A 25,155-nucleotide genomic window follows, 5' to 3' on the forward strand; every position below is an offset into this window, starting at 1 on the left:
ACGCGTTTCAAGGCTGTTGCGCCTCTTAATCATGGACTATGCACAGCGGAGATGAAAACTCACCACAGACTCTTTTTCGACCTTTTATTGACGAAAAACACCGCCCATACTGGGCGTGGCTCATTGGTAGTCAGCCAGCTGCATGCTGGTAAATCTAGTCCCAGCCGTAGTGAGTATCTTAAAATACCTTGAGTAGGCTCATTTCCGCCGCTTCATTTACATTGTTTCACATCCTTGAGTAGGTATGAAGGTCTGTTATGCGTGCCAATGTTCTCCACGGGAGAGTATGCTTGCCAGGCTGCGAAGGGTCTCCTGCCACAAGCCCAATCCACATTCAGCTTCTTCCAGCGAAAGGTGGATGTGGTGCTCCTGTCCACGACCAAGGGTGGCCATGTGAGTAATGTCTGAGCAATGCCCTCGAGCTTTGACAGGGCACACGATACTCTCCCAACCATCCGGTTTGATCGCCTTGCTGACGCTCGCATCCAAACTTTCAAGCAGTTTTTCCCATGTTCGTCCGACGCGTTTCAAGGCTGTTGCGTCCAGTTAGCGCTATTGCCGCGAACGAAAACATCATCGTGATGTATCGCGTAGCCGCGAGATGCGTCTGATGACGCACGCACCCGGAAGCGCCCGAGCGTTTACGATCGCGCGACGTAAGCGCCGCCGGGCGCGCCCCGGGGCGCACAGCGTAAGTGCGTCGGGTCATGTGACCTGAACATAACACTTTTCATTGGTTGCTAACAGTTTTTTTTACAAAGAATGAAATCCCCACCCATTTCCTTCACTTCTTCTTTCACTTTTGTGACTGCAAGACCTGCCTTTTTGCTGTCGGATCTTTGTGGGAATAGAATCTTGGATTATCATGGCTGCCAGACCATCCAGCAGTGAAGATGACTCCAATGAATTTCTTGATGAAGAGGCTCCTCAGCCGAAAGTAAAAGAACACTTTATTTGGAAGTTTTTTTCTATTCCTGATGACAAGAAGAAAGTAAATGCTCCAAAAGTGGAGTGCAGGATTTGTCACACTGTCCTGTCACGGGGTGACCCCACTAAGAAACATTCATTTGGTAACTCCACAATGATTCGCCATGTGGAGAGGAGGCACCCCCAGAATTTTGCCCGGGAAAGTGTCAGGGCTCTGGCACGAGAGGCTCCCAGTGATGGGGCCTCTACTTCAACCCGAGGACAAACTGCATCAGGGAGGGAGCAATCACAAGAGCAGATTCCCAACATCCAGCCTGCTTTTAATAAAGGCGTGATTAAATGCAGATATTGCGATAAGTTACTTTGCTATGGGGAACAAAGTGTTCTGCTCATGGTTCGAGCATTGCATATAACCATCGCTGCCGTTTCCAGCCCTAATTTTGTTTTGTTTTTTTGAGCAGTTTCCCTGTTTTTGTTGTAAAAAAAGAAAAAAAGAAGAAAAAAAAAGTTCTTTTCAGAACTACCTCCAATTCTCATCAAAGAGCTGTGTTCTTAAAAAATATATTTATTTAATCATGCAGACCCATGGTACGCTCCCCGGTACGCTCCCCGGTGCGCGTACAGGGCGCTCCCCCCGCGAAAATAGATTCCCCCCCCCCCCCCGCGGGGCCCTTTTATAGCCCCCACATCAAACCTAGGGAGTCAGGGGGGTTTACCCTGCCCCCTTATGGTCATTTCCCCCTTTGTTTTTGCCACCTCTTGTGTCTCGATCCTACCGAGACACAAGATGGCGGCCGCTCCGGACTGTTTGGAATGTTGACTGACACCCGTGAGCCAATCAGCTTTTCGCTCGCGTACTCGCGTAGCGCGCCGGGTGCGCGCCCCGGTGTGCGTACCGGGGCGCGCATATAGATATATATATTTTTTTGAACCTAAATTACTCAAAATCCTCTGGAGCACATATCTTGAGACATAGCAAAGGCACATCGGGCTACCAGTCCCTACAATTTTGCCAAGTTTGGTGGGAATCCATTCAGCCGTTCGGGCTAAAAGTGAGTCCAACCGCCCTATGGAAATTAACATGGGGAAAACACGTTTTGGGACCCCCTTTTATCTCGGCCCCGCTTGACGAATCCCCCCCAAACTTTCAGGGAAGGAGCAGAGCGGAGCGGGCCATCTTCTTTGAGAAATTCGCGAAGATTCGTCCACCGGCGCCAAAGTTATTCCCAATAGAATGTTGCGGATTTCCTATAGAAAACAATCCTAACTATAACTACCTACTGGCGACCGCCAGTAGGTAATATATATATAAATATATATATATTTCACAACAATAATTAACCAGCACCTGTCGGTTTTCTTTATTGCTTTCATCAGGCAAAGACTTAACCTCTCGTTGATCAGAGCTGCTTGTAGTGTTGGGCTTTTCAGCATCACTTTTCATTGTATGTAGCTGTTGCACATGTGGAACGGAAATCAAATGCTGTCCATCGTTAGCAGGAGAAGTGGGCAATCCTTCTGATGTCTGTACACCCTGAGGGTGAATAGGCTGTGTTTGCTGAAGCAGCTGCTGCATGTGCGGAAGGTTTGCAAATGAAGACCCGACAATTTGCATTAAACTCATGAAGTTGATCTGCTGGAGCTGAAATGAAGATTAAAAAAATTAAACACAAGTTCGGTACGTAATGAAATAGCTGACATTTAATAAGTCAAATACACAAATTAAGCACTTACACCATTGAATTATTTTACTTTCATTGGATTTTATCTGATTTCTTAAACATTGTGAAATTCCTAATCTACACTTAGGTTTGGTTCAAAATTAAACAAATAATGCTTTTACACAAGATTATTTTGTTGTTTCATAATGTATGGATTAGACTATTGCTTAATAAGTTACTTACCTTTGGTATCGCTCTTTCTGGTGAATTCTCTAACCACAGATTCCTCACCTTTTGAATAAAGCGCCCCCCTACATCCCCACTAAACTAGATCTGAAGTTTTTTCTCAACAATTTCCTTGCGCGCCAGTAGGTGACGCTATGTGGTTCCACATCAGCCTGCCCTGAAAGGGACGTCAGGGCCACATATAACTGCCACCCATGGGTCTTTGATGTCAGTTTCTTTCTGATATCTGTTCACTTCGACAGACACAGAGATTGTGTGAATCCAACAAATTACTTACCTTTGGTAATGCTCTTTCTGGTAGTGACTATCTAGCCACTCATTCCTCACCTTTTTAGGTCTCGGACCTAAAGGCTGCGCTTGCGCAGTCTGGGGTCGGAGAATTAATGTTTTGTAGTAGCGCTTTAGAACCCGCCTCCCTGCCCTGTCTCTCCTCCATTGGCTGGCTTCCTAAACGGAGGCCAGCCATTGGAGGAGAGATGCATCACTCCGATTTAGCCCCGTCTTTTTCGGATTCGGGGGCGTAAGTTTTGCTGTTCTTTAGACAGTGACGTCGTCTGTCACTCAAAACAGCAAAACCACGCCCCCGATTCCGAAATTTTTGGGAGCTTTGGGCCGCCATTTTGTTTCCTTCGCAGTGAAGGTGAGCTGTTCCTCGCTGTCCTCTTGCCTTCTTCTCCTGCGCCGGACGTGCGGACACCACACCGTACCTTCGTAGTTTAACTGGGTTACTGTATTCTGGTCCGGATCTGCGATCTCGGGCCATGCGCTGCCACAGGTACGTTTTCTACTCGTGTTTTTCTTGCTCTGATCCGTGGTGTGTGGCACACTGATCCGTGTGGTCTGTAGTATCCTGAGCAGCTTGTTTACTCCGATTTTGTGCGTGGTCTGTGGCACGATCTGCTTTCCTGTGATCCGTGGTCTCTTACGTTCTGTTCTGCTCTGAGGTCTGTGGTGCTCCAGACACGAGGTCTGTGACTGTGAGGAGTATATCTCTTGGGGCGGCTCTGCTCCTGTTGCAGCCTCGCAGTCTCTGCTCTGTACTGGCAGCGAGTGTACCCACCCCCCGCGGTCTGTGGGCTCGGGACCTTTGAGCTCGGCTTTTGCCTGGTCCCAGGGGAACTCAGCCCGGGGAGCCCGGAGCAGGCTGCCGCTGAAGTGCACAGACTCCCTGTGGTCTTGGTCTGTGCCTCTCCAGGGCTCTGCTCCTGCTGACAGCCCCCGCAGGTCATACACCCGGCGAGTGAGCTCTGCCCGCGCTTGCCGTGCACAGAGGGTACGGCGTGGCTCAGTCTCTGAGGTCCGTCCGCAGGCTGTTCTCACGCGTCCTTATATATTCTCCTCCCACCTCTCTATATCTCTCCCTCCGAATTCCCTATATCCGGACCTCCTTCCTTCCTCCTCCCCTTCTCCGAGCTCTCTTGGCATCTGTCCCCATCATGCCCCCATGTTTGCCTCATTTAACCCTCTCCCCGAACCCACTTGTTGTCCATCCCTCCCCTCTCCATACTCACAATACATTTCCAATTCCCACGCATTTAGCGTAGTCCGGCTGGCATAGCATCTCGTTTCATGGTTTCCATCGCAAACTACTACCACAACCCCACCCCCTTGTTGGCCTGCTTCTCCCCGGGGTGTGTTTTTTTTACCCCACCTCATTTGCCCCCTGTCCCTTGTGGCGTCTCCTCAAGGCATGCGTTGCACCACCCCCAACTCTGAATATAGGGATTACGTGGGGTGTAATTTAAAGGGCATTTGAATTATGCTATTCTATGGCCGCTGCGTTTTCTGCATAATTATGCACTTACTACACTTGCCACATAATCCTCCATCTGCTACATTAACTGCAGACTTCAACACAACTAAATGTACTTAGCTCAAATGGATCGAATACCACATGGTTTCACAACGTTGCAGACCATTTGTGCCTGCCCACACCAATGACAAGCGAATCCCTCAGATGTCTTGCATAGTAAAGTCAAGTATGGGCTGTTTGTTGCTTGTCACTGTTGGCTGCCGCTGGCAGCGAGCTTCTACCAGCAGAAAGAGTTATGGCCACTGGTGCCAGGCCATCCCGTGCCACAGAACACCTGTAAGCAACCCCGTTTCTAATGCTTTCTTGTGGCCTCTGCCACCCTGTTTGTGCCCCTGTTTGTGCCGTTTTTCTTGCCTCTGCCACCCTGTTTGTGCCATTTTTCTTGCCTCTGCCACCCTGTTTGTGCCGTTTTTCTTGCCTCTGCCACCCTGTTTGTGCCGTTTTTCTTGCCTCTGCCACTGTTTTTCTTGCCTCTGCCACCCTGTGGGTGCAGTTTTTCTTGCCTTCTGCCCCATGATTGCACTCGTTTTTCTTGCCTTCTGCCCCCTGATTGCACTTCTCTGCCACCCTGTTTGTGCCCCTGTTTGTGCCGTTTTTCTTTCCTCTGCCACCCTGATTGTGCCATTTTTCTTGCCTCTGCCACCCTGTTTGTGCCATTTTTCTTGCCTCTGCCACCCTGTTTGTGCCATTTTTCTTGCCTCTGCCACCCTGTTTGTGCCGTTTTTCTTGCCTCTGCCACCCTATTTGTGCCGTTTTTCTTGCCTCTGCCACCGTTTTTCTTGCCTCTGCCACCCTGTTTGTGCAGTTTTTCTTGCCTTCTGCCCCCTGATTACACTCCGACGTCATCCCGGCGATCATGACGCCCACGACGCCTACCAACGCGCAAGGGTACTGCTGATGAAAACTTTCCGGATCTAGTCTGACGCCTGGGGATATTCTAAGGTAAGGAATCTAACACTAACTACTGTTTCTTACAGATATATCATTACCGAAGGTAAGTAACTTGTGCATCTGAAAGAAACAGGTTAGTGTGAGACTCCTTACCTTAGAATAGATAACCCAGCAATACCAACCCCGGTGGTGGGTCTGCGAACCAAGATCACACCAGAAAGTCCTGGAGAACAGTACGGCCGAAAAAGCCATCTATCTGGATTTGGCTGTCCAGGCAGTAGTGCCTAGCAAACGTGTGCAGCGAGGCCCACGTAGCTGCCTGACAGATGTCCTGCAAGGACCCAGGGCAGTAGTAGCAGCCGTGGCCCGAGTGGAATGGGCGCGCAGCCTCACAGGAGGCTCATTTTTAGCCAAGGAGTAGCAAACCTTGATAAAGAAAATGACCCACCGAGAGATGGTCAGCTTGTGCACCGCCCGTCCCTTCTTAGCGCCCACGTCACCAACAAAGAGCTGGTCGTGCACCCGGAACTGGGGTGTGCGGTCTAGAAGGAGAGTGCACGTTTTGGGTCCAGACGGTGGAGCCTCGCTTCCTCCTTCGAGGGATGCCGAGGCGGAAAGAAGGTGGGCAAGGTGATAGACTGCCCGATATGAAAGGCTGTGACCACCTTGGACAGGAAAGAAGGACGAGTCCTCAGAACAACCTTGTACGGATGGACAGAGAGGAAAGGAGCTCACTCACTCTCCTGGTAGAGGTGATGGCAACCAGGAATGCAGTTTTAAGAGTCAGAAGACGAAGAGGACAGTTTTGAAGTGGCTCAAAGGGAGCGCACATAAGATAAGTTAGTACAAGGTTCAAGTCCCACTGAGGCATCAAGAAGGGAACAGGAGGGAACATGTGTGTGATGCCTTTCAAGAATCTATTTACAACAGGGGACTTGAAAAGAGAAGGCTGATCAGGAAGCCTTAAGAAGGCTGAAAGGGCCGAGAGATAGCCTTTGATAGTGCCCAGAGCAGAGCCCTGCTGGGCAAGAGAAAGAAGGAAGAGGAGAACCTCTGAAAGGGGGGCAGAAAGTGGATTCACAGCCTTTGCTGTGCACCATGCCACACATTTGTTCCACCTGCAGGCGTATACCGCTTTTGTGGAGGGACGCCTGGTTGCCAGAAACACATCACAGACTTCAGGAGGCAAGTCAAATAGCCTCAACTGTCGCCGCTCGATCTTCACGCATATAGGTGGAGAGTGGACAGGTTCGAGTGGACGACCGTCCCCTGCTGCTTCCACAGATGGTCCTCCTGAAGAGGCAGACGAATCGGGGATCGACAGACATGCTGAGTAGCTCAGGATACCAGTATCTTCGTGCCCAGTCCGGAGCCACAAGTATGACTTGGGCTCGGTCGCACCTGATCTTCTTCAGCACTCTGGGCAGAAGTGGTATAGGCGGAATGGTGTACAACAGACCGCAGCTCGACTCGCGACGAAAAGCGTCTCCAAGCGAGGGCCGCCTTGGAAATTCCAACACGCAGAACTGATGACATTGCGTGACTACTACGTGCTCCGGTTGGGGTAGGGAGAGGGATCTGCCGCTGACCCAATCGCGGTTCGTGAGCCACCACCGCAACTGACTCGCAGTGCCCTCCAAGATCAGGACATGGTCAGACACGTTGTCCTGATGCTGTGCCCACTGAAACTTCATGTCCCACTGCAGAGCCCACATCCTGGCATGATGCACCAGTAGGATGCAGGAGGCCATCAGCCCCAGGACCAGCAGCGTCAACCTGACCGAAACTCGGGATAAAGGCTGAAAGATCGGAATCAGCGCCTGAATATCCTGCACCCGCTGTTCGGGAGGATAAACCCGAAACTGCGCCGAGTCCAGAACTGCTCCGATGAAAAGGAGCTTCTGAGAGGGGCACAGGTGTGACTTCGGCACGTTGAAGGAGATCCCCAGTGAGTGCAGGAGGTCGGCCCTAGCCTGGAGGTAGGAGACGACTGTCTAGGGCGAGCCTGCCTTCAACAACCAGTTGTCGAGATAGGGGAAGACTGAAACCCCTGATCTACGCAGATGAGCTGCGACCACCGCCATCACTTTCGTGAACACCCGAGGGGCACTGGTGAAAGTGTTTGTGGCCTACCGTAAACCGCAGGTAGCTCCGGTGGGCCGGCAGGACGGGGATGTGGAAATATGCGTCCTGCAAGTCCAACGCTACCATCCAGTCTCCAGGGTCTAGGGCAGCCAGAACCTGAGCTAAAGTCAGCATCTTGAACTTCTCCTTCCGGAGGAGGCCATTGACGCTCCGGAGGTCCAAGATAGGGCGTAGGCCTCCTTTGCCCTTCTTGGGTACCAGAAAGTAGTGGGAGTAGCAACCACGTCCTACTTCTGGCCCAGGAACGCGCTCAATGGCCCCCTTGGCCAAGGGGACCATAACTTCCTCCTGCAGAAGTTGCAAGTGATCCCGCGACATGCGGTGGTACTGCGGTAGAATGGCTGGAGGGGTCGCCTCGAAGGGGAGGAAGTAGCCCCTTTGGATGATTTGCAGCACCCACCTGTCCGACGTGATGGAGCGCCAGTGGAGGAGGTGATGGTGGACCCTGCCCCCCACTGGCGTCGAATGGGTTGAAAGCTCGGACTAGGAAGGCTTTGAGGCAGATGCTGCGGGAGTGGATGTGGACCGACCTTGCTGTTGTCCCCCGGCACTGCCACGGCGGTTACCACGTCCGCGATCGCGTTGAGGCTGGTTCTGCGAGCTGTGGCTGTATGAACGCGTGGGGGTGCCCCTTCCTTGGGCACGAAAGGGGCAAAAAGCAGAAGTCTGCTGGCGCTGGCCCAACAGGCCCAAGGACTTGGCCGTAGCACTGGAGTCCTTGAAACGCTCAAGAACACTGTCTGCTTTGTCGCCAAAAAGGCAATGGCCATCAAAGGTCATGTCCATGAGCGTGGCCTGGACATCCCCTGAAAAATTGGCGGACCTCAGCCAGGCGTGGCGACGGATTGCCACCGTCGTGGAAATTGCTCTGCCCAGCGAGTCCGTGGTATCAAGCCCACATCTGATGGAGTAGCATGCTGCATCCTGCCCCTCGGCAAGTGCCTGGGCGAGCCGTGCCTGGGCCTCCTCCAGACACTGGAGCAGCATGTTCGCAACCGTGTCCCACAAAGAGTGGGTGTATCGGCCCAAAAGGCAAGCGGTGTTGATAGACCGCAACCCCAAACTGTTGTGCCAGAGACCCTCAGACCCCTCCCAGTCCTCTCCTTCATCCGTGTCCTGATAAACAGGCAGAAATGACGGAGCCGGGTCATAGGTGAATTGCTCACCCACCGACGCTGGACACGGAGCCGAGCGGCGCTGCTCCGACGCCGGACCCGGACTGAAACCGGGGGCGTCATCGTCCGAAAACGACGCCGGGAGTGACACCGATGGGGTCGGCGCCGGTGGAGGAGTCGTAAGATCGACCGGCGTAGACAGGGATCCAGGCCTGGATCCCCCTGAGCCTTGCGGCATCGGGACCAAAGTCGACGACGGCGCTGGGGCCGAAGCCCTCGACGGCACCGGGGCCGAAGTCGGATCTGCGGGGCCCGAAGGCGCGCCGGTAGGCCTCAACGGAGGGAAGTGAGTCCTCATGGCCACAAGGAAGTCACATATCTCCTCCGGCGTCGTATGCAGTCCAGGGACAGGAGGGTATGGGACCGGATGCGACGCCTGCGGCTCCGGAGTGTCAGGATCGGTCTCTCTGCAAGTCATTCGAGGTTAGTTGCTCCCAGGTACAAGTTTTCCCTACCCGTAATGAGCCCATGCCCCTTAACATGTTGGAGCTCTTTGGTCGCTACATACAGATTGAGCCAGGCCAGGCACTTCCCTGTTGCCACTGTTAGTTCTAGAGGTTAGCGCTCTAGTTGCCCATTGAATTCTTAACGCAGCTGAACGTTGAGCACGAGCGTTAATTAAACGTCGCACTTCAACCGTTCATTTTCGGGAGGCGGATGTATAGTTCGCGCTCTCCTTGGTTTTTCCTGTGAGACCTGAGAATTTGTACCCTGTTTGAGCATTGGCGCATTTAGTCCTTCCCAGTTCCAGTCCCTGAGTCGGCTTCTGTCGGCAGGCTTCAGGTCTCGGAAGATTTGCCAGCTCTCGGTTCGCCTCAGTACTACGGACGGCTGCTGAGGAGCTGGTTTGTTCGCTCGCAGTTCTTCCTCTCAGCCTTCCTGCATTGTCAGCAACAGAGACAGTTTATTCTCTTCAGGCTTCGTGTACTAGAAGCTGCAGTCACCGAGCATTTGGTGAGATTTTTCCTTGTTTTTGGAACTCTATTATGTGATGGTTATCAGGTCACATTTTGCGTTATTTTTTGGAGCATTTATTCATCTCATCTGTAAAAACTCCTCTCTAATTTAATGCTATTTCGAATGGGGGGTTGCTCATGACGCAATGAGTACCAGAGAAGTCATAACCCCATTGAACTCAGCTGTAAAACTTTAAGGAGCTTGAGCAGTTACTTGTTATTCAAGAGCGCCCTCTTCTGACCTCAAGAGGCACCGCATTGGAACTTCTATAGTCATAGCCATTTGAATATTTCCAGTGAATGGACATTAAGGAACTCTTCTTCAAGAGACTGTGTCTACAAGTAGATAACAATATATATATATATTCTTGTGTACCACCTATATCTTCAGTCTGCATTTCATCATGTATTCATTTGGCGATAGTACTTGGCAGTAGAGTTCCATACAGAGACTCTCTTGAGAGAGGCTAACGCTCACACTAAGTCAGGTAAAGAAAGAGTGAGAGAGAGAGTTTGGGAATTAACTGTTAACATTAAATTGCATGAACTTAGTAATGTGTGTTAAATCTTGCAGGAAGAATATTCTTCTCTTCTGAACATTCGAGGTGAAGATTCTAGTGTGGGCAGTCTCTCTGTTTGTCTCTTCCACTTCCCCTTTCCCCCGCGTCACTGAGGCAAGAGAAATCTGGCGCAGTGGTGTGAGGGAGTTGGGAGCAAGCTTCATCTTCAGCCTGGCATTCCTGCGGATATCAAGAAATTTCAGGTACTAAATCTGACAGATTGAAGTGCCCGCAGTTGCTTTCCGCCTGGCTGCCATGGCAGAAGGATTTGATGTTAAGGCCTTGGGGTCAATATTGGAAGGCTTACAGAAGCAGTTGATAGAGACCAGAGAAGAAGTTAGGAAATCAAATCAGGAGACTAGTTTCCTTCGTCAACGTTTAAATGAACTCACAATCAGTCCTAGACCTGATTTTGGGGGCCAGAAGTCTCAAACCTTTTATCCTTCCCCATCCTCCTCAGAGCTTACCACACAGGTGGTGCATGCCATGTCCCCTACTATCCCGTTAGCCCCTCCAGAAAGGTTTATGGGTGATCCAAATAAGGCACAGGTATTTGTCACGCAGTGTTCGCTGCATTTTCTTTGCAAACCTATCATTTTCAAGGAGGACCAATCCAAGGTGGCGTTCATGCTGTCGTACCTGAGTGGGGATGCAGCGGCCTGGTCTTTGCCTTTAGTGTCCACCAATGACCCCGTGTTATACAACTTTGGAGAGTTCAAGACGGAATTTTTACGAATTTTTGATCGAAGAGCAATCTCTCAAACTACAGACAATGAGCTTCTAGATTTGAAACAGGGGAATCGTGAATTAGTAGCGTACTTAGCACAGTTTAACAAACTTATTGTGGAAACAAAATGGCCATCAGAAAAAAGAGCGGCGATTTTCTACAGAGGTCTGAGAGACGAATTGAAGGACGGTCTAGCTCAGATTCCGAAGAGACCTACAGATGTGTCAGAATTAATCGACCTAGTTCTTCAGATTGATCAGAGACAATCTGAGAGGCGTTCTGAGCGGCGAAAGGAAAATCGATTTATTCCTCCCAGGTTTGATCGGATTCGTTCAGAAGGAGTAAAATCTAAGGAAGAAGTTACCGTTGAAGAACCAATGCAAATAGGGACGGTCCGTGGACCTCTTAGTAAGGAAGAACGTGAAAAGAGAAAAGTCGGAAAATTATGTATGTACTGTGGAGGATCTGGACATTTTGTCAAGGAGTGTCCTCGAAGCCCTAAGACGTCGTCATGGGTAAAAGACAAGCTCCACCAGTAGACGGAGTTGCTCTGGTGGACGCAGAATCTAAGTCAGCTCCTCCCGAGCAGTCTTTGTCCAATACTATGCAGTTCTCCGCTCCGCATCTCATTCTTTCCTGTCAAATTCATTTTGGAAAAGATCAATGTGCAACAGTAGCAATAATGATTGACTCTGGAGCCACCGGAAATTTTTGTGATATTCTCTTTGCCAAAAGGTTGGGAATTAATTTTGTAAGAAAGGTCAAACCAGAGCCGGTGCGGGCAGTAGATGGTACTCCCTTATCCTCTGGTCCGATTGAATTTGATACCGAAGTAATTTCGGTTTGTGGTCCCGGAAAACATTGCAGTCTCATTTGCTTCAGTCTAATTGACGCCCCTCAATTCCAGCTAATTTTGGGCCTGCCCTGGTTAACCGAACACAACCCGAAGATTGATTGGGCCAGAAGAACTGTAGATTTGAATTCTGAATATTGTTTGGAACATTGTTTTCATCCGCTTCCTCTGGAGAAGGAGTCACGTGAATCTTATTGTCTGGCTAATCAACCTCAGATGATTTGCTTGGTGGATCTGCCAGAGGTACCGGAGCAGTACCTAGATTTGAAATCCGTTTTTGCTGAACAAGAAGCGCAGAAGCTCCCTCCCCATCGGGAGTATGATTGCACCATTGAATTGGAGCCAGGAGCATCACTTCCTTGCAGTCGTATTTACGCTCTTTCGGAGTCTGAAAATGTGCATTTAAAGGAATATCTTGATAAGAACCTGGCAAACGGATTCATAAGACCTTCGCAGTCTCCAGTTTCCTCCCCTCTATTTTTTATTCCAAAGAAGGACAAGAGCTTGAGGACTTGCATTGACTATAGAGCCTTGAACTTGGTGACTAGAAAGAATCGTTACCCGTTGCCACTCATCTCTGAGCTTTTGGACCAGGTGAAGGAGGCCCATGTCTACACCAAATTAGATCTAAGGGGAGCCTACCACCTGGTTCGGATGGCTGAAGGGGATGAGTGGAAGACGGCGTTTCGAACCCGATTCGGGCTTTTTGAGTACCAGGTGATGCCCTTTGGGTTGTGCAATGCTCCTGCAGCTTTTCAGCACTTTGTAAATGATATCCTTCGGGAGTTTTTGGATCGATTTGCAGTCGTCTACATTGATGACATACTTATTTTTTCCAAGAATATTGAGGAGCACGTTTTGCATGTTCGAACCATCTTGGAATGCCTCCTGAAGAATCAGCTCTACGTAAAATTGGAGAAATGTGTATTTCATGCCACCAAGGTGGAGTTTTTGGGTTTCATTCTCTCTCCAGACGGTGTCTCAATGGATGAATCAAAGCTTAAGGCAATCCGAGATTGGCCTGCCCCAAGTACCGTGAAAGAAATCCAAAGTTTTTTGGGATTCGCCAATTTTTATCGGCGTTTCATCCAGAATTTTTCTGAGAAGGTGAGTCCAATCACCCGTTTACTCCGAAAAAATGAAAAATTTATCTGGGGATCTGAGGCTGAGCAGGCTTTTCAATTCCTTAAAGAATCTTTCATCTCGGCTCCAATTTTGCAACACCCTGACCCGTTGGAACCATTCTTTGTGGAGGCTGATGCTTCCAATCAGGCCATTGGGGGAGTTTTATCTCAGCGCAACAAGAAGACAGGACAACTTCATCCAGTTGCTTATTATTCACGAAAACTGTCCTCCGCAGAGCTCAACTATGCCATTGCTGACAAGGAGTTGTTGGCAGTCAAGGATGCTTTCCTGGAGTGGCGACATTATTTACTGGGGGCCAGACATGTAGTCACAGTGTTTACTGACCATAGAAATTTGCAATTCCTAAAATCTGCTCAAACTTTGACTCCACGGCAACTTCGATGGTCACTGTTTTTTGCTGATTTTGATTTTGTACTCGCTTATAAACCAGGAGTGATGAATGGGAAAGCTGACGCTCTATCTCGGTTAAATGTGGGAGAAAATCCAAAAGCAAGACAAGAAGAATATCTCATTCCTCAGGAGAAGATAGTTGCGGTCTCTGTGGTTGATGAGTTGGAGGAAAAGATTGTACTGGAATTTCAGAAGGAGAACTATTTGAATTGGGAATCTGAAGGTCCTAATCGCTCAGTAAAAGATGGGAAACCGTTTTTTCAAGAAAAAATGTTTGTTCCTGGTGAAAAGCTTCAAGAAGAAACCATTCGAATGTTCCATGATCAACCGTTGGCTGGACACAAGGGAGTAGTAAAGACCTTGGAGTTGGTGAAGCGAAATTTTCTTTGGCCCGGTATGGAAGCTCAGGTTCGACAGTATGTTGCCACTTGCGAACAGTGTTTGAAAGGTAAAAGCCTTAGACAATCTCCACAGGGCCTCCTTATGCCTTTACCTGTACCTCCTTATCCGTGGCACACCGTGTCAATGGATTTCATTGTGGAGCTACCATCCTGTCAGGGGAATTCGGTCATTTGGGTGGTGGTTGATCAGTTTTCCAAGATGAGTCACTTCATCCCTCTAAAGAATCTTCCTAATGCAACCGAACTAGCCTCCTTGTTTGTGCAACATGTAGTGAAACTGCATTGAATTCCTAAGGTAGTCATTTCTGATAGAGGCCCCCAATTTGTGTCTCGATTCTGGCGATCCTTTCTAAAGGGTTTGGGGGTTGACTCTCGTCTGTCCACTGGTTATCACCCAGAAACTGACGGACAGACGGAAAGAGTAAATCAGGATCTAGAGCAGTACCTTCGTTTGTATCTTATGGAACAAGAGGGAGATTGGCCTTCATTGCTTAGTCCAGCAGAATTTGCATACAATAACTCTGTACATTCAGCCACTGGGTTTTCCCCTTTCTTCTTGAATTCTGGCAGGCATCCCAACATGTTGGTGGGCAGAGTCGTTGTGGACGTTCCAGCGGCTGGAGAAGTCATTCAGAAGTTACAATTAGCTTACCAAGTTGCCTCCTCTAATTTAGTAAAAGCAAAGGCAGCTTTCAAGAGACAGGCAGATAAGGGTCGTAAGGAGAGTCCAGTTTTCGAACCTGGGGATCAAGTTTGGGTCTCCACGCGCCATATGCGCTTGCGAGGTAATCGAAAGTTTCAACCAAGATTTGTGGGTCCTTATCATGTGGACAGAATGATAAATCCAGTGAGTGTTAGATTACTCTTACCTAAAACTTTAAAGATTCACCCAACCTTCCATGTCTCATTAATCAGGAAACATCCTCCTAATCTCCGTAAGGTACTACCACCTGCTCCAGTGTTGGTGGATTCTGTTGAGGAATTTGAAGTAAAAAGAATTCTGGACTCCAAGATCAGGAGAGGTCAAGTTTTTTACTTGGTTGACTGGAAGGGTTATGGTCCTGAAGAACGATCCTGGGAGCCTAGTTCTAATATCCACGCTTCAAGATTGGTTAGGGAGTTTCACAAGACTTATCCACAGAAACCTAGGGAGGGGGCTTTGGTGGGGGGTACTGTCAGGATCGGTCTCTCTGCAAGTCATTCGAGGTTAGTTGCTCCCAGGTACAAGTTTTCCCTACCCGTAATGAGCCCATACCCCTTAACAAGTTGGAGCTCTTTGGTCGCTACATACAGATTGAGCCAGGCCAGGCACTTCCCTGTTGCCACTGTTAGTTCTAGAGGTTAGCGCTCTAGTTGCCCATTGAATTCTTAACGCAGCTGAACGTTGAGCGCGAGGGTTAATTAAACGTCGCACTTCAACCGTTCATTTTCGGGAGGCGGATGTATAGTTCGCGCTCTCCTTGGTTTTTCCTGTGAGACCTGAGAATTTGTACCCTGTTTGAGCATTGGCGCATTTAGTCCTTCCCAGTTCCAGTCCCTGAGTCGGCTTCTGTCGGCAGGCTTCAGGTCTCGGAAGATTTGCCAGCTCTCGGTTCGCCTCAGTACTACGGACGGCTGCTGAGGAGCTGGTTTGTTCGCTCGCAGTTCTTCCTCTCAGCCTTCCTGCATTGTCAGCAACAGAGACAGTTTATTCTCTTCAGGCTTCGTGTACTAGAAGCTGCAGTCACCGAGCATTTGGTGAGATTTTTCCTTGTTTTTGGAACTCTATTATGTGATGGTTATCAGGTCACATTTTGCGTTATTTTTTGGAGCATTTATTCATCTCATCTGTAAAAACTCCTCTCTAATTTAATGCTATTTCGAATGGGGGGTTGCTCATGACGCAATGAGTACCAGAGAGGAACCTGGAAGCCACAAATGAAACTCAAGGAAAATGGAGTAATTAGGTCAACAACAGCACTTCTGAGCTTTTCGAAAAAATTGGGCTCGAAACCTATGGAAGCAATGACCAGGATTTATAGAGCCAAATGCTTGGCAATTGCTTCCTACGGGGCAGATATTTGGGGCTATGTTCCAGTCTCAGGCATACAAATTGCCGAAAATAATTTTTTACGGGCCTTGTTGACTCTCCCGAAATCTTCCCCCACACATTCAACGCATAATGAACTAGGTATGGGGTACGTCACTGATCTTCTAAAAATGTCCCCAGTACTTTGCTGGATTAAAACCTGGACCAATGAAGAAATCGGTTTAAATCACTCCATCCTTAAGGATTGTATATCTCTAGATAAAGCTCTTACTATCCCATGGCTAGCATATGTTAGAGCGGCATGTGCGAGCCTAGGGCGTCCGGAAATGTACTCTCTTCCGCAATATCTCAAAAAAGAGGATGCAAAGTGGGTGAAGCAACATTTTCGATCTCTGTTGGAAGGCGAAAGAGAATCGGCTGAAATCAGTAAACCTACAGTCAGATTACTTTTTCAACTTTCCACTACTACAGAGATGGAACCCTATTTAAAATATGTCACAAAGCCCTATCATCGATTTCTGCTCATAAGGTTCAGATTTAATTTGATCCATCTCATCCTTGGTATGTATACAGATTGGGGTACTCCAGAAAATTCTCCTCCCTGTACATGCGACTGTTTCTCAACACAGGACACTTTGCATCTGGTCATGCTGTGTGAGCACTATTTGGTCCTGCGGAAAAAATTTCTTGTGCCTATTTTAAAACCTTTAAATTTCGTTCAGGTACGGCCAGCATTACTATATTTACAGATGTTGAACTCAGTGCCAGTCGCTTATGGCGTAGCCTGTTTTTTAGTAGCTGCCACCAGACAGAAAAGAGTAAGAACTGCCGCACTATCAACTCATGAAAACTGATTGTTAGTATATACTCCGGTGAAATTTATATACTGTTAACCTTAGGTGTTCCCTGTATCTACCAAATCCCTTTTTATTAACGTTCCCTTTCCTTTGTTTTTAAGCAGGAATGCAATCAACTCCCTCTACTGATTTAATTGTTTTTTATAAAAAATTTATCTTTGTATCATGTATTGCTTTTATGGTTTTAATTAACCGAATAAAGTTTTTAGACTGACTGACTGACTGAGTACCAGAGAAGTCATAACCCCATTGAACTCAGCTGTAAAACTTTAAGGAGCTTGAGCAGTTACTTGTTATTCAAGAGCGCCCTCTTCTGACCTCAAGAGGCGCCGCATTGGAACTTCTATAGTCATAGCCATTTGAATATTTCCAGTGAATGGACATTAAGGAACTCTTCTTCAAGAGACTGTGTCTACAAGTAGATAACAATATATATATATATTCTTGTGTACCACCTATATCTTCAGTCTGCATTTCATCATGTATTCATTTGGCGATAGTACTTGGCAGTAGAGTTCCATACAGAGACTCTCTTGAGAGAGGCTAACGCTCACACTAAGTCAGGTAAAGAAAGAGTGAGAGAGAGAGTTTGGGAATTAACTGTTAACATTAAATTGCATGAACTTAGTAATGTGTGTTAAATCTTGCAGGAAGAATATTCTTCTCTTCTGAACATTCGAGGTGAAGATTCTAGTGTGGGCAGTCTCTCTGTTTGTCTCTTCCACTTCCCCTTTCCCCCGCGTCACTGAGGCAAGAGAAATCTGGCGCAGTGGTGTGAGGGAGTTGGGAGCAAGCTTCATCTTCAGCCTGGCATTCCTGCGGATATCAAGAAATTTCAGGTACTAAATCTGACACGGAGGAGCTGCGCAAGTGGTGTCACCCGAACCCTGAGACGCCTCTTCGACTTCTTCTTCCTCGACTTACCAGAGGACTTCGAGCCCGACGAGTGGTGGTGACTCGACGTGCGTCAATGGCTGCGGCTCCGCGATCGGTCCCTCGACTTCCTCCTCGACCGGGACCTCGAACGGCGCGAAGCCGACTACCGGATCTCGAGGAGCTTACCGGACCGCTCCCACCTAGCTTTCGAGGTCAAGGCCCAGCAGTCGGGGCACGAGGCAGTAGAGACACCGGCAGTGGGGGTCGGTCACCGACATCAGGCGGTGACAGGCGTCGCACGGCTTGAACCCGGGCATCCCTACCGGCACCAGGTGTCGATATTGACTCGAAAAGAATAGCCAAAAATAGGCCAAAAAGTTCGTCAAAAAATGACTTGGGTAACTGCTCTTCCCGGATCTGCGCTTACTGGTGCGGAAAAAAAAAGAAGAACTGACGTCAGCGCACGAGGGCAGCGTCTAAGTACTCCGACGACATCATCCCGGCGATCACGATGCCGGACGCGGAGCCGCAGACGACGCCTACCGACGCGCAAGGGTACTGCTGATGAAAACTTTCCGGATCCAGTCTGACGCCTGGATCCTAAGATATTCTAAGGTAAGGAATCTAACACTATTCTGTTTCTTTCAGATTAATGTTGTAAAAGCAATCAGCACACCTGTTTTGTTGTCCCGGTGCTGTCAGCCAAATGAAGGAACAGTCGCACAACCGGGGGATTGCAGCCTACACATCGAGGTGTTCTGTGAAAACTGCTGATTCCACAGATAGCCCCCAAGGGCAGACGGCGGGCTGGGATGGACTTGCGCCTCGCCCCCCGAGTGCCCTCTGGTCCAGCTGGGAGCCAAGGTACGGCTGGAGTTTGCTCACCGCTGCAGCAGACGCCTCATGCACTGTGGGCATGCGGCTAGTCAGCTCGCGATCACCGTGCGGTGTGGGGGTGAGCTGCAGAGCTGCGGCATGCGAAAGAGGAGACTGGTCCTCCCTGAGGACAGAGCCAGCGTAAAGTGGGGGGTGTTGCGGGAGGACTGGAGGTGGCTCCGCTGTCATGTAGATAGGCTTTGCCTTCACACTGTGTTAAGTTAGCATGAGCTTATTAGAAGTTTAAATGCCATTTTTCCTTTCTGCTGCTTCTGCACACGGCACATATTGTTATTAATGCTTTGAGCCTAGTAGAATATTTTACTTCACACGAGAATAATATGTTTTCCTATAGTATCAGCTTTGCTTGGTAAGCTATGTCTGAACAGTGAGTGCCTAGGCCTTCTTGGTATTTCAACACAGTGGTTGTTGTTCGGTCTGATCAGTGCACGTCCTAGACATAACACATATGCAGCTGTGGCCAACTCTGGCTTTTGGCGCGTTTAATAATGCACTGCGCAGAGCATGCACACACACTTGATGAATATTCGCATGCAGAGAGCTGGTGTAGAAGATGATGTGATCCCTTTCTACTAAGGCCAGAGGTATGGGACCGCCCTTCTAAAACCCAAAGAGACCTTCTGTAGATATAATATAATATACTAGCAAGGGAGGGTAAGACTGAGGTGCCATTTAACCTTCTTCCCTTTAGCATTTTAACATGCTTTCTCCCTTTGTATTTTATGGACTAGTAACTATGCTGATAACCTTGTTGCTTATAATATGTTTGCTTGTATTAGCTAAGATACTGCGCCTGAGAACACGGCATTAGAAATAAATATTTAAAACTTGCACGTGTCTTCATTTACTCCTTGTTCTAGACCGGTATGTTAGTATAATAAAGAGTGTTCATGTGTTCCACGTTACCTGAGGTGTTCTAAGTTCATGTTCTGGGTTGTTTAATAATTGGGGGTATGGAAGAACCAATGAGACACTGATTGCTAGTCTGGTAGGGGATTTTGGCTACTAAGGTGAGTTTTGGCACACCCTAATTCACTGAGGTTCCAAGTCACAGTTCTGTGTAGGAGCAGAATCCCTGCGACACCGCTACTGCCGCAAGTGGGATGAGGCAGCCAACGTGGCCCCCGGGACGAGGCAGTGAGAACGGGTATAACTGAAGGAAGTGGATGAGGCTGAGCGAGACAGGCACTGCACTGGAGGGCCTAAATAGAAGCAGCATTCAGTAAACTCCCCTTACACACGTGGAAGGTGCAACATCTACACCCTGTGAGCGAAGGCCTCTTCCGGCTAATCCTGCGCTGCGACCTTCGGGCACGCATTGACTGAGTCTCAACCCTGACATGGGGTTCTAGCCACTAGCAGGAAGAATAGAGGGAATCGAACCCACAGCGTCACAGAGGTGCAACAGCTTACGGGCCATCAGTCTACACCAACCCTTTCTGCTCTGCGGTGCTGAGGCAAAGATATTGCTCACAACGGGGGTCGTTGGCTGTGCCTCCGTGTTGTAGTAGGAGGGCCCCATGTATGAGCGTATATTTTGTACATTTCTGGTGAAGAACCCAAGAGAGTAAAGACCAGAGGCTGGTCCTAGAAGCAGGTAGATTGACGATGGTGGATACCCGTAGGCCGTGACCTCTGTTCATTCTGACCTGGTCTCGACTACGTGCACGACCCCCTACACCCAGCAAAGTGGACACATCGTACATAAGAGGACCTACCTGCCTTGATAAACATGGGTAAAACAGACAAGCTGCAGACCAATCTACAATTCGGAACCCGCAAGATCCCCATACAGCGGGACCCAGAGGCGCAATCGGCGGACTCGGAGCCTGAGACAGTGGAGACTTGACAGATCCAGACTTAAGAAACTACTCTCAGCTATGCAAAGAAGCAACCTTTGGAAGATGGCGGGGGCATTTTTTAAACCAAAGGCCGTAACAGTAAACTGAACAATGCGGTCTTTTCTTTGGCTCCTGGTACCATACCAATCTTCCAGTACCTTACAGGTAAGTCAAAGATACTGAGGAATTTGGCTGCATCCAATTTGTCTATCAATTCATCAGCCCTTGGGATGGGGTGTGTGTCTGTCTTGGTGACAGAATTGAGACCGCTGTAGTCCACACAAAACCTTATTTATAGCTTTTCACCCAGGGGGTGAGGTTTGGAGACTAGAACCACAGGGCTTGAAGCTCTCCTTAACTTGGTCAGACTGGCGATAGATCTTTGTTTTGAAAAGCAAGCTGTCTCCAGTGTCCACATCCTGGGTACACCAGTGCATTTGACTGGGGGCTAAGGGGAAAAGCTAATCAAACTACTATAGGACCTGCCTGCAGTCAGCCTGCTGTTAGTCAAAGAGGGTATCCGAGTAGATAACTCCATCCATGACCCAGCTTTGGGGCTGTAGGAGAGGAGGTCAAGGAGAGGTTGACTCTCTGTCTGCTGATTCTCGTCAGTAACCATCGGAATTGTTACATCAGCCCTGTCACAGAAACGTTTCAGGCGATTCACATGGCTCACCCTCTTGGGGGTCCTGCAAGTGCCCAGCTCTACCAAGTAGGTACCCTCACTTTTCTTTTTTAAGATAGGGTAAGGCCCACTCCACTTGTCTTAGAGAGCTCTTGGAGCCACACCTCCAACGACCACACCTTTTGCCCTGGTTGAAACCAGTGCAGCTTTCTGGTCATACCACAGCTTCTGGAGCTGTTGGATGGCCTCAAGATTTTCTGGATGTCTTTTCCATGTACTCTGCCATTCTAGAGCTAAGGCCTAGTACATAGTCCACCACATCTTGCTTAGGCTCATAGAGGGATCTCTCCCAGCCTTCTTTTACAAGAGCAAGTGGTCCCGTTAAACGATGGCCAAACAGACATTAGAAGGGTGAAAACCCTACTCTCTTCTGAGGCGCTTCCCTGTAAACGAAGAGCAGACATGGCAGGAAGACATCTCATCTCCTTTTGAGTTTTTTTCAGGGAACCCCATGATCATGCCTTTTAATATCTTGTTGAACCTTTCAACCAGACCATTGGTTTGTGGGTGATTAGGTGTAGTGAATTTGTGGTTCACTCCACACATGTTTTAGGTAAGCTGACATGAATTTGGCACCTTCGTCAGAAACCACCTCCTTAGGGAACCCTACCCTGGTAACGGTACCAATGAGGGCTATAGCTTCTGCAGGAGCTGTAGTAGACATAAGGGCAATTACTTCTGGATACCTAGTAGCATGATCCACTGCTACCAGTACATATGGGTTTCCTGAGGCTGTGGGTTGTTCGAATGGACATACTATGTCCACACCAACCCGCTCAAAGGGAACCCCGACCACTGGTGGTGGAATTAAGGGGGTCTTTGACACCGGAACTGACAAACTCCTTTACTTTCTATCTAAGGGGCTGAGCTCTTGGGTGCACGAAGTAGCACACTTGGCACGCACTTACTCAGACCTTTCGCTGTTTTTGCTTACGTTGAGTCCTCCAACGAACTCCTCACTGTACGTGTCCTGCAGGCTATCTCTAGCATTATTGCTAGATGTGCCCTTTCGAGGAACTGAGGCAACAGCTTAACAATTTTTTCAAGAGAAATAACTACTCACTTCCGGAGAGGAACACAATTTGGAAGGCATTCAAGGTCACCATCCGCGTATCGTGCCTGCCTAAAAGTGGAGGAATATTGTCCTCTATCAGAACCATTCTTAATAGGCTGGAAAGAGATATTATAATAATAATAATACAGCTTATAAAGCGCCTGGTTACGCCATCTCGGCGTGTCCCCGCGCTGGGTGAGCCACAGCAGCAGACAACAAACTAGAGAACTATGCCACAAACGAACAAGATATTTACCTTCGGTAACGCTTTTTCTGGTAGATACAATATCTGCCTGTGTATTCCTCACCTTGTGAATATCCCCTTGCGTCAGCAACATTCGGAAATTCTTTTCGTAGCCTCGCGCCGACGTGGACTTGGACGTCATAGAGACACGGCATCGCACGCGACTCCGCTGACGTCACCGACGCCTATAATAGGCCCACGCCGGCGTGATGACATCAGTTCCGCCCTTTTTTCCGTGCCTTCGAGGCACACGGACAGACCAATGACAGTAGTAATGTACATAGTATACACAGTACACGATAGTCAAAATAACACACACAGTGTGAAGCAAATGTAAGCAAACATTCGAAATAACACATTTTTTTTACCACAAAATAAACACAATACAGATATACTGGTATAGAAGTGTGGACAACGGGGAGGCGGGTGGGTCAGTGAGGAATCCACAGGCAGATATTGTATCTACCAGAAAAAGCGTTACCGAAGGTAAGTAACTTGTTCTTCTGATAGATACATCTGCCGTGTGGATTCCTCACCTTGTGAATAGAGTCCCACAGCAGTCCCAACTCCCGGAGGAGGATGTCCACTCTTCTAAACCAGGAAATCCTGGAGGACAGAGCGCGCAAAGTGGCCGTCCCTCCTCACTTCGGAATCCAAGCAGTAATGCTTCGCGAAAGTGTGGAGGGAAGACCAAGTTGCCGCCCTACAAATATCCTCTACAGGAACACCTCTAGCCAATGCTGAGGTTGAAGATTTAGCTCTTGTCGAATGACCCTGTGGTGGTTCCTTACCGGCCAAAGAGTAGCAGATCTTTATACAGAGGACGATCCAACTTGACAAAGTTCTTTTATGGACCGCTCTTCCTCTCTTGCAGCCAGCAAACCCAATGAAGAGCTGGTCATCCAATCGACAGTCTTTAGATTTGTCCAGGTAAAAGGACATCGCCCTTTTGGGGTCCAGACGGTGTAATCTCTCCTCCTCCTTGGAAGGGTGTGGGGGAGGATAAAAGGTAGGGAGGGTAATGGATTGACCAAGGTGGAAAGGAGTCACCACCTTTGGGAGAAAAGCAGCCCTGGTCCTAAGAACCATTCAATCAGCATGAACGGCCAAGAAAGGGGGCTTGGAACTAAGAGCTTGAAGCTCACTTACCCTCCTTGCTGAGGTTATTGCAACGAGGAAGACTGTCTTAAGAGTCAAAAGCCTTATAGGACATTTGTGAAGAGGCTCAAAGGGAGCACCCATTAAAAAGGTCAAGACAATATTTAAGTCCCACTGAGGCACAATAAAAGGAGTAGGAGGGAACTTATTTGTGAGGCCCTTCAAAAACCTTAAAACTACAGGAGACTTAAAAAGAGATGGCTGGTCAGGCAAGCAGAGAAATGCCGACAGCGCAGAAAGATAGCCCTTAACTGTGGCAACAGCAAGCCCTTGCTGCGCCAGAGAGAGAGCAAACTGGAGAACATCAGACAAATGGGCTCTCAAAGGGTCAATAGATTTCTCCCCACACCAAGTGACAAATTTTGACCATCTATATGAATAAATGGTCTTAGTGGAGTCACGCCTGGCTGACAAGATGACATCCACCACGTCAGGCGGGAGAGAAAAGGAATTCAGGTTGCCCCGTTCAATCTCCAGGCATGAAGGTGTAATGTCTGGAGGTGGGGGTGTAGAGCTTCATCAACAAGAGAGTAAGGGCCAAGGGGAAACACTCTCATGCCCCTCATAAATCCATATACCAAACAACAAGAGAGTGTTAAAACGAGTGACAAATACAGTAACCATACGACCTGCAGTTGTCGAAGCTCCTTTTAGGAAATTCTTCCTCAAGATCATTAACCTCCTTGTTGTAGGGGAAACGATCAGAATATTGTTTTACGAGGTGTGGTGCCCCATGGGCATAGCGGCAGAGGGAAATCTTCACGTTTGGTCTTTGTCTCCAAACGGCTCCCCGCTTGAACACCTACAAGCGACCACATCCGCCGCCCAAATCCGCATGTTCACTGCTCAGGTCCGAGCGCTTTAGCGTGCTCTGGTAACTGAGTGGTTGAATATTGTATTTTTAGGTCCTGAAGAATGCTGAGCTTAATTACCGCTCCTAAAGCAGAAACATGTTGACCGTACTTTTTTACTATTTCTTTTCTTTCACCTGTTGAATTGGACTAAAGGGTTCATTGTATAAACCTTCTTCTAGTCCAGAAAAATTTATCACATTTTTCACTCACTGTTTTTAAGGGAGTTAGAGCCACCCTCTTATTAAAGTAATTTTGAGGAGTGGTCCATACTCTTTTTAACCCACCTCCATTTTCTCTAGCTACTAAAGAGGACCCAATGAAGACAACTGGCTACCAATGTTCTATTGGAGCCTGAGGGTTCTTTTTAGCTAGAACTTTGAGCACGTGCACTCTATTTTTCCTACTGCATACAACTGCTTTTTCTGGGATTTAATAGCGTCCTAATCAGAAATTTGTCTATCTACTGTATTTGTCACTCGTTTTAACACTCTCTTGTTGTGTGGTATAAGGTGGGGGTGTAGAACCTGCCCCTCCAACTGAGAGAGAAGGTCTGCCCTGAGAGGGAGACGGAGCGGCGGGTGAGAGGAGAGGTGGAGAAGATCTGTATACCACACCCTTCTTGGCCAATCCGGGCGACCAATATGACTTGGGCCCGGTCTTGGCGAATCTTCCTCAGAACCCGAGGAATCAAAGGTATGGGAGGAAACGCGTAAAGGAGTCGTCTTTCCCAACTCAACTGAAACGCGTCCCCCATGGCTCCTTGCAACGG

At 48.5% G+C, this 25,155-nt stretch overlaps 1 protein-coding gene across 4 annotated transcripts in view; it reads right to left on the reverse strand.

Annotated features, from left to right (window-relative positions):
- The window catches only part of CPLANE1 (ciliogenesis and planar polarity effector complex subunit 1), a 2,766,109-nt gene that overhangs the window by 1,200,527 nt on the left and 1,540,427 nt on the right, over positions 1-25,155 (reverse strand). For all 4 annotated transcript variants that reach the window (XM_078674971.1, XM_078674972.1, XM_078674970.1 and 1 more), the window contains exon 33: positions 2,276-2,569. In XM_078674971.1, the coding sequence (XP_078531097.1) occupies positions 2,276-2,569 (294 nt within the window). The remainder of the gene's footprint in view (positions 1-2,275; positions 2,570-25,155) is intronic.

Source organism: Lissotriton helveticus, chromosome 2_1, assembly GCF_964261635.1.
Source record: "Lissotriton helveticus chromosome 2_1, aLisHel1.1, whole genome shotgun sequence".
NCBI lineage: Eukaryota > Metazoa > Chordata > Amphibia > Caudata > Salamandridae > Lissotriton > Lissotriton helveticus.